At 47.7% G+C, this 17957-nt stretch overlaps 1 protein-coding gene across 2 annotated transcripts; it reads left to right on the top strand.

Moving 5' to 3' along the window:
- Nucleotides 1-157: 157 nt before the first annotated feature.
- Nucleotides 158-14665, top strand: kiaa0825 (KIAA0825 ortholog). 2 transcript variants are annotated; one of them, XM_060054306.1, is made up of 6 exons: nucleotides 158-311; nucleotides 3180-3317; nucleotides 8734-8902; nucleotides 9254-9445; nucleotides 10097-10282; nucleotides 10945-14665. In XM_060054306.1, exons 2-6 carry the CDS (start codon nucleotides 3187-3189, stop codon nucleotides 11275-11277), a joined length of 1011 nt encoding a protein of 336 aa, XP_059910289.1. In that variant the 5' UTR covers nucleotides 158-311; nucleotides 3180-3186; the 3' UTR covers nucleotides 11278-14665. The 2 variants fall into 2 exon arrangements, with proteins under 2 accessions (XP_059910289.1, XP_059910290.1); XM_060054307.1 differs by having other exon boundaries at nucleotides 160-311; nucleotides 3177-3317.
- Nucleotides 14666-17957: the final 3292 nt, after the last annotated feature.

The following is a 17957-nucleotide window of genomic DNA, read 5'->3' as shown; positions in this document are numbered from 1 at the left end:
TTGCTAAATATGATACAAATTTCTATCTATTAATAATATGTTCTATCTACTAAAATTTTGTCAAATTTAATTTAATGTTCTATATTTATTTATAACATGACCGAAACACCCCTATTTAAACACTAATATTGGACCGTTCCAGTGAGCGGAAGGTTGATGTTGTTTAACTTCCGGGTGGTTGTCACGGACGCTCTCCGTGTTGGAAATAACGGAATACCATGTACATTGCTAATGCTTCAGTATTTACCTACTACTGTTGTGGTTTCTATTGATAAATCCTGAACACTTATTAACAGCACCCTTACAGAGTGGTACGTTGGACTTTCAAGCGATGTTGTTAAATATAACGACGTTGTGTATAAATGCTCGTCAGTGTTTTCTGTCATCTAATGTGTGTCATTAATTTGCAGTTCTAAGGAGGGCACAATTAAGGAGATCCTTTTGCTGTGCACTATAATCCTAAAATCACATTATTTGATAACTGATTACCTGCTTGAGGACGTTGGTATGTCAATTATTAGTTGTGTCTATGTTATCTGTCTATGCATATACATTAGAGCACATTATACTTGTCCTAAAGGTTTGCTAAATACATTTTCCAAGAGCTGGAGTTGTTTTCAGCAAACGTTTAGACGGTTATACAATATGCAGGTTTTTAAAAAGTAGGTTATGATGGCAACCTACAATGTTAAATTGAATAGAGGTAAGAAGTTAACAGTCATATAGTAGCCCTGCAATGCTGGGCTTGAAGAACATATTGTTTTTCTGATATTGAATTGGTTGCTCAATGTTTCTAATAATATTTGTTGGATATGACAATCTCAAGCAGAAAAGTAGCATACAGTTCTGCCATCTTTCTCTTAATATTCACATGACTCGAAAAATCACACTTCACATTGAGTCATTGAGGCCACCATGAAAAAATAGGTCAACATGAGATGTTGGCTTCATGTTGGAAAGTGGAAAGTGAAATATTGTACAGCATAGTGAGCTCAGACACACCTGCACAAATTAAAGTTATGGAATGACAAGGCCTCAGACCTAACCTCATGTAGATACTGGGCTGAGGGATGAACATATTACTGCCCTCTGACATCAATCGATTGAAGCAGTGTTGTAGAGTGCGGCCAAATTAATCAAAACAATGTGTGGGATGGATAAATGACTATGGTTTCACACATGGCTTTTGCCTGTTGTCTCACTTTTTTCTTGGATGACGAATGAAATGTGGAGATGTGTCACCTGACCTGTGGAATCATATACTTCAAAAGGTTGTCGTTTTTCTGCTGTTGTTTAAGTTTGTGTGTGTGTGTGTGTGTGTGTGTGTGTGTGTGAGTGTGTGAAACTCTTCTTTTTCCATTCCATTGTGTTTCCAAGAGCATTTTTTTTTTTTACCATCTAAAATTCATTGGTGCTGGATACACAGATGAGCAGTTCAGCGTATGCTGCACAGCAATCCATCCTACCACTCTGAGCTTTAGATCAGTTTCAGCAGCGTGGTAATCTTAGATTATGCACCTCTTTAATTTATGAATTTTCACACACAGCTGACTCTTAGCTGCCCCCTTTAAAATAATTGTGACTTTAACCTGTCATGCTCTAAGTGGCTTAAAGCAGGTGTCCTGGGGGTTGTGCTGCTGAATATTTTAGGAACAACTCATTACTGTAAATGTCCCTGTGTGTTACCCTTGCCGATGTAGACAGGCTGGATCAAGAGAGATTGAACTGCAGCTCTCTCTCGCGTGCTTCATGCTTCCTACTCTTAGCCATAGCCTCTGATTCAATGTCTGTGGCAGACACAGAGTAGCTTAGCATGGCCTAGCCAGCACCGTCATCGCTGTGGCAACACTCAATACTCGGTGGGCCCTTAAACATCTGCTCTGTAGGAAGCTAATGATAGCACACTGGAGTCTGTGTGAAGCATAGCTCTAATGAGTTTGCGTGTTCAGACTGATGAATCCTTAACAATACACACATTAGCTGCCTTGTTGTACACAAACACGATCAAAAACTAATTGAGAAGGTCAACGCTTATACATACATTCATTCATTAATAAGATTGATTGGTAAGAAGAACAAACACACACACACACACACACACACAAAACCACAATTTTTTACATCCCACTACTCAGTGACACTTACTTAATCATTGACACACGCAGCGAGCATGAGGATGTTGAAAGAAGATGTTGGTTAGTGGGATGGAGAATAGAGGACGATTACAACGCAGGAGCTGAACTATCGAGAAAATAAACGTTATATTTGTACAGCTGGAATGGCTGCCTTTTACATGGACCTAAATGAATGTTGAGCCTCTCCCTGTCTCTGCTGTCAGAGCTCGGGCTGAGTGTTTACTGTGTGCGTGTGCAGTGGAAGAGCAGCCCCCTTTCAGGAGTTTGACAGGAATTATTCAAATCAGAGCAGCCGGTGCAGTAGTGGGGGCGAGAGCGGGAGAATGGCAAATTGATGCTGGTGCCCTCCATTACCTTGCACTTGACTCACGCTGATGACAAAGTTGATGTGGTGTTTTCGGAGGGATACACACCAGCGTGGGATTGGCTGGTTAGCACATCGTGCTAACCAGCCAGCTAGGAATAGAGGTGGTCCTCTTCAGTCAGAGTGGTGGTATCACAAAGACATAGCCGTCTGTAAGTGGAGCCTGTCTGATCGTAGATTTACTGTGTCAGGGCGGTTGCCAGTGTTAATCCACTGTAGTGTCTGTAGGTGGTGATGGTGAGAAGCTGAGGCAATGTATTTAGATTTTAGAGCGTTCTATGATGTTCATCATATTTGGAGGGGATGTGTGGAGTGACGTCAACGCATATTTTGTTGATCATACCGCTTCCCTCGGCTGTCAAGTGTAAATCATCTGCACCTATAATTCAGGGACCCATCCAGAATAGCGAATGACACACATAAGTCAATGGCGTGACTCATGTATGGTAGTGTGCGTTATGTTGTGGGGATACGGCTTGTGTCAGTGGGCGGTATGAAGGTTAACTTTTGGAAGTCATTATCGGGCGCTTTTTGCATTTGCGTTGATGCAATAATAAAACAATAAAAACACATGATTTCCTTCTAAGCATAGAGACATTGTGCCATATGCAGTGAAGTGGATGACTTTCTGGATGACTTGTCTTCATGTCCCTGAATTCCTTGTGGTTGTGGTCCAGCAGGGTGGTCATGGAGTGGCCGGGGGACTTTCCACACGACCATGCCTTCATGGAGCTGCTGGTCCCTGGGGTGCCAAGCGAGATCGACTACCAGCAGCTTCTCCAAGACACAGAGGAAAAGCTCCATCTCAATGCCTGCAGGTGAGTCTGCTGAAGCAGCCTGCATTATACATTATCCTACTTTTCATCATCATTCAAGTCATAGTGCATATTATACTCATTATTATGACTATGCTGTTCTGAGTATTAATGAATCAAGACAAAACACCATGTCAACCTTCTTTGTGATGATTGATTGAACTTGTGTGTCATGGAAACATTTTTGTATAATTCTGATGAGGGGCGCATCAAATCCAAACTAGAAAAATCCATCCACTCACAATCATGAATTAAAGGCCACTTAACAGTCAACACTTGTGGTGCCTTTGAACGTTCTATGTCATGGCGCACCACACCTGTTGAAAGGATATCAACGTTGCCGCGGCACACTGAGAAAATGAAGATTCGGTAAGGTTAAGAGATAGAGAGTGAGAAATACAGAGGAAATGATGAGGATAATACGGGGAAAAAAATCGATACTTTAGCTCTTTTATCCTTTGTGGTGGAAAGGCAAGAAAAAGCCTGCGAGGAAAAAGCTAAATGTAACGGCTCAACAAAGCCTCACTCTGGCGCCATTAGCGTCTGGCCACCTTCTCCTCTCTTTTCAGCGCCGCCCCCCCCCCCACACTTTCTCTACCTTCTGCTTCATTCTCTTTGCTCCCCCTTTTCTTTCTCAATACCTCTCCATCGGGTTCCCTCACTCTCTCCATTCGCCCCCCCCCCTTTTCTTTCCCATCTCTTCTAAATGGGAACATAATAATTGAGGATTCCACATCTTGAAACGAAAACCCTTGGGTGGGTAATTCAAGGCTTATTACTGAAGGCCGGGCCATTTTTCTCCTCTCTTTGCATTAAAGGGTTATTTTGTGTTCCCGCAGATGGCAGAGGGGTAACCATTATGAGAACAAAGGCTCTGGAAAATGGGGAATGGGGCTAAAAACAAGACGATCCTGTCCGTGGTGGTATAAGGGGGTTTGCGGGGGAGGGGGGGGGGGGGGGGAACTGGTCAGTGTGTCTGTTTGCAGCCATCTCCGCTTCACATCACCTTTCAGACAGTCCCCTCAGCAGAACATCAGCAGAAGGAATCTATCTTCCATTTATCCTCCGTTTCTCCCCCTGAATTCAACCTGGATTAGATGTGAGTTTCTAATATACCTTCTCCTGTGGTGCCAGCGCATACAGGCACACCTGACCGCAAGTAGGGGTGTGTGTGTGTGTGTGTGTGTGTGTGTGTGTGTGTGTGTGTGTGTGTGTGTGTGTGTACGTGCGCTCACCCACATCTGTGCACACACACATACACATACAGTGGCTGGATGCAGATAAGGCCGCAGACAGTGGATGGATGCCGATAAGGAGCGAGGACAGGAAGGAGGCGAGACGTTAGGATGGCTCGATACAACGAGCAAACACAAAGTGAAATAAGACGGGGGGGTGGGGGGAAAGAGACCAAGGAAGAGATATGCAGTATCTAATGCCAGCCCCTGTGAATGAGCTCTCACCTGTTTATGGGTCAAAGTGACTGGCCTGCTCCCAGCTATCGGATGTCAGACATTTGACTAAGAGCTGCTCCCTAATTAAAAGAGATTAAGATACGCTGACAACGGAGCCGGCTCCCACAAATTGAAATGCTGTAATCCATTAGTTTCATCAGATGGGACACTGGCTGCACAGGGCTCAGGTTGAGCCGGAGATGTGTGTGCGTTTATGTGTCTGTGTTTGTGTGAACGTGCACGCGTGTTTTTGAGTGTGTGTGTTTGTGTGTGTGTGTGTTTGGGACAGGAAGAGACCTAATTAAGTGTCAGTGCAAGCCTCCTTACAGTATAGATGCCTCCGACCTCACCGCAGAGAGCACTGAGGCAAATGGTCTCCACTAGCCTCCTGTCAATCCTGATCAGGCTGCAACATAAGTACCCCTACATCACTGTGTGTGTGTGTGTGTGTGTGTGTGTGTGTGTGTGTGTGTGTGTGTGTGTGTGTGTGTGTGTGTGTGTGTGTGTGTGTGTGTGTGTGTGTGTGTGTGTCTTTGTCTGTGTCTGTGTTTGCGCGTGTTGGAAACGGTGTATGAATTTGTCATGTGATAGCTTGTCGGCAGAGATTTAATGCACAGTCTCTAAAGACACACCGAAAACACAGACACACAACATAGATTTCCATCTTAACAAAAAAAACAAGGGAGGGTATTGAGTTTGCGTGCAGCGGTGCAGGAGAAGTGTGTCAGGTGAGTGTATCTGGTGTTATCTCCTCTCTGGTGTCCGGCGGGCCCTGCTGGCTGGAGGCCGTGGGCACTAAGTGGGCCATGGGTCCTGGCCAAGGGAGAGATCTGCTTCCCCCCCTGTTCATTCAGGCCCATTCACCCCCTGTACCCTCCCAGCCCACCCCTCTCTCCATGCACAGAATGGGCCCCTTTGATAGGGCAGTTATTCGGTTCCCTGACGGCTGCTTTGGCACTCAGTTGAGCTGGGGCTTATTTGAAAAGGATCCCCCTACACCGAACACACACACACACACACACACACACACACACACACAGAGACCCCCCCAATGGACGAGAGGAGTGGAGCGCGACAGACAGACAGCCTCGCTGTAGCCCACCCACACTAAATTAATTCTGACAAGGAACTTAAGATAACGTCAAAGCGCTGACTAATCGCCGGATTGGGTTTCTGTAAGTCAGGGAGCTGTGAAATGTGCCATCATATCTAATGAAAGACCTCCTCTCTCTCTCTCTCTCTCTCTCTCTCTCTCTCTCTCTCTCTCTCTCTCTCTCTCTCTGTTTCTCTTTCTCTCTTTCTTTCACTCTCTCCCGCTTTCTTTTTCTCTCCCTCTGCAGGCATTCAGATGTTGTGCTGTGTGTGTGTGTTTATGCATGTCAGTTACACTACCATGTTTGTCAAGGTGCTTTAGGAAACCATTCCGTCTCGTTGCCTCAGCTTGCTTCCATCTCTCATTCGTGGGTCTTTTGTTACTGCGGCGTTTGCCATTACTGTCCTGTCCATTGTCGTCCAGACTCTGAAAGCTCAACCTTTTTCTTTTTTTTTATCCTTTATCTGGAGTCTTCTCTTTTCTATCCCACTTTGGCCGTCTTTGTCTCTCATTCTTTTCCTGAATCCATCTCTCTCCCTCTCTCTTTCCATCTCACTTGCTCTCACTCTCACTCTCCTTCTCTCTCTTTCACTCTCTCTTGCTCTCTCTCTCTTTGGGCGTCTGAGCTCTTGGCACTGGAAGTCATCAGGTTGTGGAGCTAATCCGGCCCAGTTGATTAGGACTGCTAGCAGCTCGCACATTGGCAGGCTAAAGGTCAGGGCGTTTCTGTAGAGCCGGATGGACTTGTCGACACAGACCATTCACGGCCACGGTCTACCTTACAGCGCGAGGGTCGAAGGAGCGGTAATTGAAAGGCGGGCATTCAGAAGCAAATGGAAAGAGTATTAGAAGAGGGAGAGTTAGGAGTCTGTCTGTGTATATATAGATACATAGATACAGTCTCTCTCTCTCTCTCTCAATATAGATACATAATATTACTGCAGTGGTTACAACAATAACTACATAGACAAATGTTATTGAGGTGTTTCTCTTCCATACCACGATTGGTTGGCGTTGGATAAATATATTTCCGTCTGGGATCAATAAAGTACCGATAGTACTATGGCATTCTATCTTTATTTAACGGGGAAACAAAATAAAACAATTATACATCTGGTTACACCCTGGACTGGGTATTTTAGTAGGAAAGAGAATGCTTGTTATTTGAGTTCCAGGCTAAAACAGCGAGTGAGCATCTGGTGTCTAAGGTGCCTTGAAAGCTTTTTGCAATGCTTTAGTTAAGTTCAGATGAGACCATTTGAAACTGCAGTCATTTGGGTTCCACCCATTTACTCTTGTTTATGCACTTATTTATCTTAAAAATATAGGAGTATATGTATAGACACCACATTCATGCATTGAAGGGCCCCCTATTTCACCACCAGGTGTGATTAGCCATTACAAGCCTTACACTGGAGTTGTCACTATGTCACAGTTTAGGTTAGATTTTGAAATGGCTTGCAATGGCTAATCACACTCATACCTTGTGGTAAGATAGGGGCCCTTTAATGTCATTGCAGCGCTATAATCCATGCTGCCCAGGCCAGCTGAGCAACACAGTGTCAAACATACTGGATCGGTCACTGTAGTTCAATCACAGAGTTCAGTGTAGTGTAGCCTTCTAGGAAAACAATGACACACACACAGGCGCACATGCACACGCACACACAAACACTTATGTCTGACCTTAGGCACGGAAACACAAAACTCTGACATTAACGCTCGCTATATAATCACGATTCTATCAGTCAGCAGGTTAGTGTCAAAAAAATAGAAAGAGGGCTGAGAAGAGAGAGTGAGAGAGAAAAAGAAAGATAGATATACAGAGAGAGAGATAGTGGGGAGAGAGAGGGGAAAGAGAGGGGAGAGCAGTACATGCCCCAATGTTCAATCTAGAGGACAGGGATTTTTAACAGTCTATAACATTTTATCCCTGTACACCCCCCGTTCCAAGTGTATCAGATTGAACAGTTATTTAATGTGTTGCCGTTGGAAGACATCTGGATATGTTCATGGCCCAGGAGCGAGCAGGAGGTGGTTTATAGTCCTGTGGAGGAGGGATAGGGGGGAGGAGTATGAGCGGTTTGATAGCAAAATGGCCTTTTGGCTCTGTATCACAGATATGAACACACGGCACACTTCCACACACACACATGGACATTTGCTCAAAAACATGTTGTGTGTGTCTGTAGGTTCTTTAGTGTAAGTGTGCATGTTTACTTTGAAGGATCGAGTGAGAGAGACAGGGAGAGAGAGATAGAAAGGAAGACAGACAGACAGTCAGACAGAGAGATGTGGAGAAGGTGCAAATAAAAGGGCAGCAGCATACAGAACAACTTTGTTATGTTAAATCGCTCACACACACACACACACACACACACACACACACACACACACACACACACACACACACACACACACACACACACACACACACACACACACACACACACACACACACACATTAAGGAGTGTATGCATGGATTTGCATGGAAATTACTAAACATGATCCCTAGGATGTCATTTATATCTATCACATATAGAGGATGAACATTCGAGCTTGATGCAGTCAGTTCAAATTATAACATAGTTTGTGTGTGTGTGAGTGCCAGTACACACTCAGTAGCATTGATACACCGATGTCTCTGTTCATTACTGGTGATGCTCCTGTATCTGTCACCCGCTTCTAACTGTAGAAGGCAACAGAGGGGCAGAGAGAGATAAAGAGATACATATCAAAAGCAGGGGAGAGCAATAGGGAGCGAGTGTTAGTGTGTGACACTAACCCCTTAAGAAATGTGGGGTTACTATTGTGAACAGTGTGTCTCAATCTGTACATGTAAACACACAGTGCACGTCCATATGTTTTGTCCAGTATTGAGCAGAGCCTGAAGGAGCTGCAGGCCAAGATGGGAGGCGGCCTGACCGGGGAGCTGCCTGCGAGCCCAACAGAGGTCCTGCAGTGGCTCAGTCCCCAGAGCATCAGTGGCACCCGGCCGGTGGCCACAGGACATCAGGACATCATGGACTTCCTCAAGGCTTTGGTAATGCATTGCCCCATCAACGGTGGCATCCGCACACAGACACAAATAAATGCCTACCCTGATAATTCAATTCAAGCAGTACCGTTTTCGAAACTGCAAGCAAAACGTACTTTCACATTCAAAGAAGGGATTTACATTCAGACATCAGAAAAATACAGGAAGCCCCGTTGCAAAAATAAATACTGGTGCTAGATGATATTTGCTATGATTGAGATCAACCTTAGTTAACCTTTTCATTATTAATACATATTCTAAATGGCCACCTGTGCTGAAGCATCATTCCCCATCCTCAATCCGTTCCTCCGTCTCCCGCCGCCTTCTTCCCTGTCACGGCCCTCTCCATCCCCTCAGCACCAGTACCTGGGCTCAGACGAGGAGGGCAGAGAGGAGACGGTGCTACTGCTGCTGGTGAACCTGTCCTCCCAGTGCGGCATCTCCTTCTCCAGCCCCCCCTCCTCCTCCTCCTCCGGCTCCCTGTCCGGGCAGCAGGCCACCTCCTCGTTCCCGGTGGTCAACACGCTGAGAGACGACTGCTCCCTGGAGGTATGGCCAGTCCGATGATTGCTTGTGTTATGGGATTCAATTTGGGACGTTAAAGTGGGAGTTGATTCAACCCCCAAATAAACACGCTCTGGGGTTTAATTAGCTCTGTGTGCCAGAGTAGTTAGGCTGCGTCCAAGTAATAGAGTGAAGTGCGCGGTCACGAATTAGACGTTGTTTGTTTTTGTCTTTTATTAAATAATTCACCGTAGCCTGTTATAATCAAAATGGTTGCAAATTATGGAGCTGAATGGGACTGAACACATATGCCACCACTTCTGCTTTGAGGAAAAAATTATATTAATTTGAATTTACCAATGTCGTTCCTTCACGGCTTTAGCCCGCAAGTAAGTCAGTTCAACCAATCACAAGCGGTTATCTTTGTCATAGACGCCATGGTCACTGTACATGTTACAGGTCATGGAGTTTCTCAACACAGTTCTTTCATGCATCCGTCGTGGTGAACTGCATTCATATCTTAACACTACAATGTCACATGATTTCTAAACTTCCCCCCCTAAAGGCTTTGTATGGCGCAGAGAGGGAGAGGAAGTGAATCAGGCTGACGATCAGCAATCAGTGCATGGCGTTGTTATAAAAAAATATCGCTGACGCCTGCGTCTCTCGGTCCACTCACTCTCCCGTTCTGTGTAGGTCCAGGAGGCCTGGGACGACGTGCGTCGCCCGCTGCGGCGCCACCTGCTGGCCCGGCTGTCCTCCTGCGCTCCAGAGGATCAGGGACCCAGGCGGCTGTTTACCTTGTCCCTCGCCGAACGGGTCCACTGCCTCCAGCAGCTGTGTTTCCTCTATCCCGAGGCTGAAGTGCTTTCACACTACCAGGTCAGCACTGTGAATCGTTGTGGCTAACACTAATGTAATCTAATCTGCTACTAACTTGATTGTATCTGAAGCTCCTAATACACAGTACGTACCGTTACCTACCATATGTTAGTCGATTGTAGTGTTTAGTTGCTGAGAATGTCTTGAACTATACTGCAATACAATACTTCCCCTCCCCCAAAAATGTAATAAATACTACTGATTAAACCTTATAACCACCCAGTGAAAACTAGAGCCCGACCGATGCTGGGTTTTTAGGAGCCGATGCCGTCACCAATGTAGGGAATAAAATATTTACCATTATCGACATATCGGCCAATATTTCAAATACATATATATACCGGCCGTTATTGATGAGCTAAAGGAACCAATTAGATGTTGTATAGGGAGGAGCTACTAACCTTCACAAAGAACATGATGTCAAACTGTTAGTGTTGGGAGTGTTTAGGTGGATGTACTCCTTTAAAGCATTTAGAGGCTCCACCACGACAGTAGAGGATTTATGAAGAGTTTATGACATTCAAATATCACATCATTTCCTATCGGTGCATATCGGCATTCGGCATTCATATACGCCGACACGATCAATCTGCGGTCAGCCGATATCGGCGATATCTCGGCCGGGCTCTCGTCAAACCCTTGCGTGCCGTGTGGTCTGACAGGCGGTGAGGAGCCAGTGGGTGCTGTCCTTCCTGCACGCCGCCCTCGGCTCGTGTCCCGGGGGGACGGGCTTCGACAGAGTCTCGTCCGCCCTCCACGCGGCTCGGCCGGCCCTGGTCACGGCGGTGAGCGAGGAGCTGCAGGTGCTTGGCGGGGTCACGGAGACCCTCCACGCCGTCCTGGCCTTCGTGGCCGCCGCCTACCTGTCGCCCCTGGCCCGGGAGCTGGCGTCCGTGATGGAGCGGGAGGCGGAGACGGCGGTGAAGGAGAACACCACGCTCAGCGGCCGGATCCTGTGCTACTCGGCCAAGTCCAAGGCGACCGTCGGTGGGTGAAGCCCGGCCGTCTTTAAATCTGTTTCTTTATTCAACTTAATGCCACTGTGGGGATGTTTCACTTCGTTTTATTTTTATTTTTACTGATAGAAACACGGTTAGCGAATGCCCTCGCCCTTGTTTCTCCGGCTCATGGTTATGCAGCCTCTCCTCTTTCATCCTCACCGTCTTGCCGCCTGATAAGGTCCCGTGCGCTGCTTCCTTTTCTAATATCTTTTTCCTTGGCTCCTGTTGTGAGCGCTGTAGCCTGCGCCACAACAAGCCAAGGCTTCTCTGGGCAATTGTCAGAAGCAGCCTTTTCCTCTTCCTAATTACATTTTTCTACTTCACTTCCCCCCCCCCCTTCAGCTATACCTTCACCAATGCAAGTAGAATAACAGTTTATCCAGAGGCAAGGTCTCTCTTGAAACTACTTTCCAACCACTATTCAACGCATCCTTTTACTACAGCTGCAATAAGTTCCAAACCCACGCAAGGGCCGCAACGCCGCGTTCAAGGTCTGCCTGCAGTGAGAGTGCGTGTGTGTGTGTGTGTGTGTGTGTATGTGGGTGTGTATGTGTGTGCTGGTGTGCGTGTGTCCATGTGTGCCTGCGTGCATTTCATATGGCTTCAATGACTAAACATTAGCCTTTATTCAATCTCTTCTTTAATTCACCAGTTAATCCCTACGGCCGGTTAACATGGATCCTCAGTATCATCCTGTTCCTCGTCGCCGTAGCGATCTGCCTAGTAAATCTATAGTAAGCCCTCGGAAGCCCCAGCCCACCTGTGGAAGCGTTATGTTAAATGCAACACATTAACCCATACTGCGTTTCTCTCTGCTCCTGAGTGTGGAGGGAACAATGGAGAGGCTATGCACACGGTTTAACTCTCGCTCAACCTTGAATTGAATTCTGCAGAGAAAAAGAATATAAAACACCTTTTATGGGTATGAAAAATACTTATATTATGTCCCATTTCTTTTGGTATAAAATGTGGCACAATACCAAGTGACATGCATTCATGCAGCAAAAAGTATAAGGGTGGCTGGCAGGGTGCGTGGGTTCACAGCCCCACACAACCTACTGTGTAACTTTTGATTTGACTTAATATTCCCCATTTCTTCTCTCTTTCTTTTTCCCTTCTTTGTTTTTTTTCATTTTTTTACCGCCTCACGCTGGCCTATTTACAGATTGCTGAGGCTTAAGGTTTTCCATAAAAGGCTTAAAGTGTCTGAGCCATTGTTTACTTTTTCATAATGGTGCATATGTCAACTTCCCCGTGGGACGGCGAACTGGGTACTTTCACATCTGCCAGTCTTGTAATAACACGCTGCCGCTATCACTTTCAGCTTTTTTTTTTGTCCCCCTTTTCATTCCTACGTACCTTCCGCCCCTCTCTATCTCTTCTTCTTCTTCTTCTTCCTCTTCTTCTTCTTCCCGTCGTCCGCTCCGCGGCGGGCTCTACACCTTCACTCCCCTTAAACGAGAGATGAGAGGAGGCAGCCCGGGTAATTGGCCCTGCGTCAGCCCGGCTGTTTGATCAGGAGCGCGGCGGAGGCTACACACCTACGTGCCGCTCGACAAACCGTCAAATGTACCACCGGAGGCAGAACAAGGCTCCAAAGGGAGCGGGGGGGATAGGGGGGGGACCGTACTGTGTAATGACGGTAAAATGGAGCAGTTTGTGTGCGTGTGTGTGTGTGTTTGTTTGTCTTCTTTTTTTGTGTGTGTGTGTGTGGGAAGACAAGAGACTACCAGCTGCAGCGCACACGAAGGAAGAGGTACAGGCAAGGATTACACTCATTCATATCGTTCTTAGCTCTCAGCCCCTCATCCCACAAAAAAAAAAAAAAGGCACAATACATGGATAAAATATATGAATACATAACTGTTATAATGCATCGCAAAAATGTTATACGATAAAGCAAAAACACACACAGAAAGCTATGGAGCAGGGCACCGTGACGCCAGCGGCTTTACCTTACATGTAGAACACGTTCGGTTCTCCCGTTCCACACGAGGCGGCGTGCGCGCCCCCGCCTCTAACTGCCAACTCAATTATGGCAGCGGACATAAAGAGAGGGGGAAACAACACAACGAAGAGCGGGAAAGTGCTCCTATTTCCACCAGCCTCCGACGGGCTGCTCAGAGGCTACCCCCCCTCCTGCTGTGTTATTGTTGATCTCTGCGGTGGGGGCGGCGCTATAGGTGTGTGTTTTGATGTGCCCCCGGGGGGATGCGTGGCGCCCCCAGGGGGCGGAGCAGGCGTCAGTAGCGTCAGCCACTGTCAAACCGCTGAACCGTTTAACGGCGTCTGCGGCGGGAAAACTGCCTCCTCTTTTAACCCCGCCGACTCAAAAAGGCACTTCTGACACGCTTCTCCAGACAGATGTGAGATAAGGGGGGGGGGGGGGTCTCAAAGCCGCACCATCCCCCCACGACCTCATTGTATAATTTTCTTTGTAATATATATATATATTTCTTTTTTGTACTACAGTACTTCTTCTGCACTTCTCTCTCCTTCTCTTAATTGTTGCCCCCCCCCCTCTTCCTATTTCCTGGTGGTGGGTGTAATGGTGTGAGCCAGAAGAGGTTTACTTTACACATGCGGTTGCAGAGTCTAAATGTTCTGGCAATTGACGGGGTTGTGGTCGTGTGTGAACACAAGTCAGTGTCCAAATAAAAAGCGATTCCTCCGGTTTCCCTGACAACAGAGCGTGTTCCAGCTGGACGCAAATGTGAACGTTTGCTGATGAATTGCCAGATGACGCACTCACTGGACACACTGTATCGTATGGAAGGGAAATCAGCTTTTTAGAAAGCTATTTTCTGGTACCAAATTCCAAAACATCAGTTGTTTGAATATCAAGGAGTTTTTAACCAACATGTAACCTGTGTGTGTGAGTGTGTGCACGTGTGTGTGTGTGTGTGGGCGTGTGTATTTGATGGGAGGTGCTATGTGTGCCTGTGTGTATGTGTGTGCGTGTGCGTGTGCATATGCAGAGAGAGGGATGTGTGTGTATGTGTGTTTTTGTGTGTGTACAACATACATTCACATCTGAGCGTGTGTTTAGATATGCATGTGCCCTTTGCCTTCCCGTTGTCTATTGTGTATAAAAAAATTAAAAAAAGGTCAATCAGAACACTTCAATGGCTTTTCTTAAAAAATATCTTTCGCATTGAATCCCCTCATGTTATCCATCATTTACATATAAATGCCTCAGAGATCTGTGTTTTTGTGGGACATCAAAAGCCTGCATTCAAACTTCTGCGCTTACCCACTCCCACTCACACGCCGTCTATTCCCTAACAATCGACCACGGGGGTGAGTGCGAGGTTGCGGATCAGAAGGCATTGTGCATCCCCGCACCGGGAGCAGGGATTTTAAATACCTCCTTCCTCGCACTAACTCCCCCCCCCCCCCCCCCCCCTCATACGCACAGAACGCCGCTCTGCTCCCTATAGATTCACGTAAGAATGAGCACATGTAGGCAGCCGCAGCCGCATCCACCTTCCCACTCCCCCTTCTCTCCCCCCCCCCCCCCCCATCCCGCCCCCCCCCCACCCACCCTATTTCCTTCACCCCCCACCCCCCGCTCCCCAGTTCCTGGCTCTTTGAACTCCCTGCCTCGTCGAGAACGCAAGCGGGCGACAGCGGCGCTGGCTATTCAGCGGGGAGCGCTGGGGGGGACGGGGGGGACGGGGGGGGGGGGGGACGCTGTGGCTGGGGTCTCTAAAGCCGCCACCGCCGCTGTGTCGTTGGAGGTGCGTGTGGGGATTTGACGGCCACTTTGGGAATGGGAATGGTTAATATTTAATGGGAAAGTTCACATCTCGGGTTTTTGGGAAGCCACCGTTGGCCTCGGGGAGATGAACTCGCGCGGCGCTGTGTAAATACGGAGGGGCGGGGAGCTGTTGCCTTTGTGTCTGTGTCTTTGCGTTTTCCTTTTCATTTTGCTTCTGCTTCCTGCCACGTACGTCTTCCTCGTGGAGGGAAAGTTGACAGACATTTAGATGAGCTATAACACGGGTGACATTGATACATTTGCGTGTGTGTGTGTGTGGTTGTGTGTGTGACTGACGTGTGCATTTTGTGCGTGCACATTCACAGGCGTGTGTTTTAGCGTTTGTATGTTTGTGGCTGTGTGTGTTTGTGTAAGTGTGCGTGCCTGCTCGCCTGCATGCATGTTTATTGGCGTGCGCATGTTGGTGTTTGCGCGCGCTCGCCTGCCTGTGCGTTCGCGGCCGCGTTTCCTGTGGAATTAACGGGATGGATATGTGTAACGGGGCCTTGAGCCCATGAATCACGCTTGACATTGCATTTCTTTCTCCTCTTTTCCTTTTCTTTTTCGTTGACCCATTCACTCCAACCGGGCACAATGGCTTTTGTGCATCACTCTTGAAAAGCTCAAGGATATGAACAAATCACTTTATTTTCCCTCAGTACCTCCTCTTGATGGAGTGTGCGGTGCGAACGCCCGGCTGATTGAGAACGGCGAGCACTCTGCGGCGACTCGCCGAGACTCGGAGGGCAGGGGGGGCCGGCGAGCCACAATGCCGCCGCACCGTTCAGACGAGAGGCTTCCATCGTAACAATTGATCCCTCTCCCGCTCCCTTAATCCCGCCGCCTTTTGTCGAGTGTGAACAAGAAGGCTCGAAATAATTTAAGCATCTGACTGTCAACACAATCACCGCCTGCGGGGTACAATAGGAAGGGATGCGTGCACATGCCGTCAGGGGCTCGCACTCCGATGACAGGGGGGGGGGGAGGCGGAGCCTCACTGCGTGGCAGTGCGGGCGCCTCGGGGACGGCGTGGGTGCACTTTTTCTTTATCTCGGTTTGAGGTAGAAGTGAGGTAACTTAAATGAGATATCAAGGAGTGTTACTCTCTCTGCCGCTTCCTGTCTCTGTAAGCAGACCAGATGCCGCTATGTGCGCTGCTGCCTAAAGCTTTGTGTCCGTGTGCGATGTGTGTGTGTGTGTGTGTGTGTGTGTTTGCGTGGTTGCGTGTGTGTACCAGCAGCCTGTGTGGGGAGTCAAAACAGGGGACATCCCATGATAAGGCTGTCTGAGAGAGCATCAGGCCACGACTGACGAAGAGGACCCCAGCTGTCACCAGCCTGGCAGGCAGCCTCCACGGTGGCCCAAAGCCACCCCACGAAACACACGCATACACATACGCACACACACATACACACACGTACACATACGCACACACACATGCACACACGTACACATACGCACGCACACATACACACACGTACACATACGCACGCACACATACACACACGTACACATACGCATACGCACGCACATACACACACGCACGCACATACTCACACACACACATACATGTAAGCATGCACGCACGTACATAAACACATACATACACATACACACACACACATATACACATACACGTGCATACACGCCAACACATACTCACACAGGCGCACACACTATACACATACACACGCACATACACACGCGCATACATAAATGCACACATACACACACATGCACACACTCAAGCAGAAAGCCCCCTCTGTCCACACACAAATGGTGTGTGAGTGTGAGGTGGACCAGCTCAGCACGACGTCCAAGAGCCTTGTTGTGCACATCGTTCACTGGAGAGCCTGCATGATCTCCATCTTCCTGAATAACTCACTGCTGCGTAGCTAACATCATCGGTAAACACTGGTATTCACATCCCCTCATCACACACACACACACACACACACACACACACACACACACACACACACACACACACACACACACACACACACACACACACACACACACACACACACACACACAGATCTGTTGCTTACGTCAGAGGGCTTTATAATGATCACATGAGGGTAGTAGTCCCGATGTGCTCGAGGGGCAATCATGCAGTTTGCCAAATAGAGAAGGAACATCCCTGGCAGATCGCCCCTCTGATGGTCTCATTACCACTACAGAGAGAGAGGGAGAGAAGGAGGGAGGGGTAGAGAGGGAGAGGGAGAGGGAGAGAGACGATTCGGGTGGTGTGTGGGGGAGAGAAACTGCAGGAGAAAAAATTAAATCAGTGGCTAAATTATTGCATGATTGCCCATTCCCCGAAGACTTGGGCATCATTTGGTAGAAAGTGTCTAATAATTGGTTTTCGGCCATGTCACACACATGCAGCCCCCCGCCAACCCCCCTCCCGACACACTCATGGCTCTGTTAGAAAGGCCTAGGCCTCCAGGGTCAGGGGAGGACAGGCCACAGCCGGATGAGTTGGGGTGGGGTGGTGGGAGTGTGTGTTGGGAGGGATCACACACACACACACACACACACACACACACACACACACACATACACACACACACACACACACACACACACACACACACACACACACACAGAAACACACACACACACACACACACACACACACACACACACACACACACACACACACACACACACACACACAGAAACACACAAACACACACACACACACACACAGACAGACACACATAAATACACACACACGCACCCATTAATACACACACACGCACCCATTAATACACACACACACAGAAACACACACACACACACACACACACACACACACACACACACACACACACACACACACACACACACACACACACACACACACAAACAAACAGCTCTGTGCTTTCTCCTTGTTCGTTATTTTTAT

The sequence above is a fragment of the Gadus macrocephalus genome, chromosome 6 (assembly GCF_031168955.1).
Source record: "Gadus macrocephalus chromosome 6, ASM3116895v1".
NCBI lineage: Eukaryota > Metazoa > Chordata > Actinopteri > Gadiformes > Gadidae > Gadus > Gadus macrocephalus.
The sequence above is the reverse complement of the archived record's forward strand: the minus strand, read 5'-3'. Positions and strand labels throughout refer to the sequence as shown.